Here is a 2,778-nt window from a genome sequence, read left to right as displayed (position 1 = left end):
TGCCATGACGCATTGGAGTACGGTTCTGTTCCAAATGCAATCCACGTCCTCCCGTACTTCGGTAGAACAGACGTCATGGTGTCCCTGCCAAGCACATACTTGTCTAGTACACAAGAATGTACTTGCGTCATTGAGTAGTGAGAAACAGCCCCTGTAAATCCATCATTTCTCAACAGGAAATTATCTCAGATTCAAATGCATTCTTTAATCCAAGGAGCTAAAGTTCTATAATTATTTTTGAAGTTGTTTTTGTTCAAACTTCTCTCCTACAAGCAATGGAATATAACTAAGCTGTTCGATCATTTTCCACAGCAGCGATGGACGTTCCTGTCTTTAAGAGGTGGGTCTACCAGACTCCTGCTTTAGTCTACAAAAGAGAAAGCGGCACGCTTCTGGTCTTTTCAAGTGTGACAGCTGGTGGAACAAGTAGAAAGCTGCTTATGAAGAGAGGAGTCGTGAAAAAATCATCAGATACTTTGTCACTAGAGTTTGACCAGAAGAAAATGGTGAAAGAAGCCGACCTACCCGGACACAGCTCCATCAACCCCTGCCCAGTGTTTGATGAAAAGGAGAACAAACTCTTCCTGTTTTTCATCATCTCCAGTACTGAACAGCAGCAGGAAGAACACCCCTGTCACAAAACTCGTCTATGCTACTTAACAAGTGACAATTTTGGAGAAAGCTGGAGTGAAGTGACTCATCTGACTGCATGTCTGCCTGAACACTGCGTCACTTTAGCAATCGGACCAGGACATGGCCTTCAAACGAAAAACGGACGACTGATCATCCCGACGTATGCTTGCGTGGATGAAAACTCTGCTGATGACAAACCCGTTCCACATGCAGTCGCCTTGTATAGTGACGATGGAGGAGAAAGCTGGCAGTTTGGCAGTTTGATTCAAGATAAATCAGCTGGGTGTCAAATGGCAGAAATTTGGGGAGAAGAAGGCAGGCTCATCTACTGCAATGCTTCTAACGAGAGCGGGCGACTGGTGGAAGCCTTCAGTAAGGATAATGGAGACACGTTTGTCGTATCTGAAGGTGGGAAGCTTACCAACACACCTTCAGGCAATCAGGGAAGTTTGCTCTCTTTACCAGTTCAAAATGCAGCTGCAGTAAGAAGTGATGCAAGCTGCACCCTAAACCAGTGGCTGCTCTTCACTCAACCCAACAGTGCAGGAACGGAGTTGAGAGTGTATGTGAACAAAACTCCATCTGATCCAAATGCCTGGACTGCACCCTGGATACTCAACAGAGGACCCAGTGGCCACTCAGACATGGTTTACCTCGGTGACGGCTGTATTGCATGTATATTTGAGACCGGGGAGGATGAAAGCATCGACAGTGTTGCCATGAAGATCTTCTTCTTCTCTGACATCAAGCCCAACACTGAAGATAAAACAAATGGGCGCCCATGCATGATTATGTAGACCAGTTAGGTCTACTCCTGATATTTGTTGATTAAAAATTGATTTCACCATAACAAAATAAGTAGTAACTTTTCTTTTCAATTAGTTTGCAAAAATGTAATTTCACAGCATATCTCACAGTTTTTAAAATTAAAACTTTCACCACATTTATTGTACTGATTAAAAGCATTCCTTAACTATTTAAGACAAGATAAAATGCAAAAAAAAAAAAAATCCTTAACTATTTAAGACAAGATAAAACGCAACTAATAAACAAACTGAGGAAATTAATTTTTCAAATACACACATGCCAAGGATTTCCAGTGACTGGTAAAATGTTTTCCGATTGTTCTGAGATAAATTATTCTAAGATTTACTTTAAAGCAAATTCTGAGTATCCTGTTCACAAACTTGTCCTTTTACATAAATATTTCTCACCAACATCAATTCTAAGTACTCATCTCAGCTTGAAATTTTACATTTTTAATACAAAAACTGTGGTCGACGCTCCATGGTCAGCCACCATCTTGAAATATGATAGCTATTTAAAGACATACGAGCTCCGTGTTATGCTGTGGCCTGAAAGCTCCCAATCTGGAACCAATCGATCACACCAAACCAAACCAAACCATACCATTTTATTTGTATAGCACATTTATATTTAGCATGAGAGCTGTCCAAAGTGTCCAACACCCACAAAAGTGGGTCTTTAAACAAGATTTTAAAACTGCAAAAGAGGGAGCCTGCCTTACAATAATAGGCAGTGCATTCTACAGATGGGCGGCACTATGGACAAATGGTTGCTCGCCCCGCAATTTATAGCAGATCCATGCAGAGCAAAGCAGGAGGTGATCTGCTGACCTCATAGAGCATGTGGGAACATAAGGGGTAAGCAGGTAAGAGAGATATGCTAGTGCTTGGTTTTGCAATATTTTCAAAACAAAATTCAGCAGCTTAAACTGTACACGGAATGCGACGGAGCCAATGAAGGTGTGCAAGGACTTGGATCATGTGGCTTGTGTTCATCAGGAACCTATCAGCTGCATTATGGACAACTTGCAGACGATATAATACTGAGATAGGAATACAACTGAGGAGCATGTTTGTATTGTCTGAGAGGGAGATAATGAAGACGTGAATAACTGATTCCAAATGCCTTCGCTTCAGAATAGATCTAAGATGAGCCAGACAACGTAGCCTAATTGATAAAAACAGGACCTTGCAACAGAGTTTATCTGAGAAACCATTGATCTAAAATGTATGATGAAAAAAAAGGGACAGCATAGCCGGAGAGAACCCAGCAGAGAAATGAAACCCAACAAGTCATCATCAGTTTCTATTATTGTGGCTGTACTTCACACAGGGGTTG

At 41.5% G+C, this 2,778-nt stretch overlaps 1 protein-coding gene across 1 annotated transcript; it reads left to right on the top strand.

Moving 5' to 3' along the window:
* Positions 1–264: 264 nt before the first annotated feature.
* On the top strand, positions 265–1,488 carry LOC107396372 (sialidase-3). Its single transcript, XM_054744160.2, has one exon. The coding sequence runs from the start codon at positions 318–320 to the stop codon at positions 1,428–1,430; it is 1,113 nt and encodes a 370-aa protein (XP_054600135.2). The 5' UTR covers positions 265–317; the 3' UTR covers positions 1,431–1,488.
* Positions 1,489–2,778: the final 1,290 nt, after the last annotated feature.

The sequence above is a fragment of the Nothobranchius furzeri genome, chromosome 6 (genome assembly GCF_043380555.1).
Source record: "Nothobranchius furzeri strain GRZ-AD chromosome 6, NfurGRZ-RIMD1, whole genome shotgun sequence".
Taxonomy (NCBI): domain Eukaryota; kingdom Metazoa; phylum Chordata; class Actinopteri; order Cyprinodontiformes; family Nothobranchiidae; genus Nothobranchius; species Nothobranchius furzeri.
Note: the sequence above shows the minus strand (reverse complement) of the source record. Positions and strands in the feature narration are given on the sequence as shown.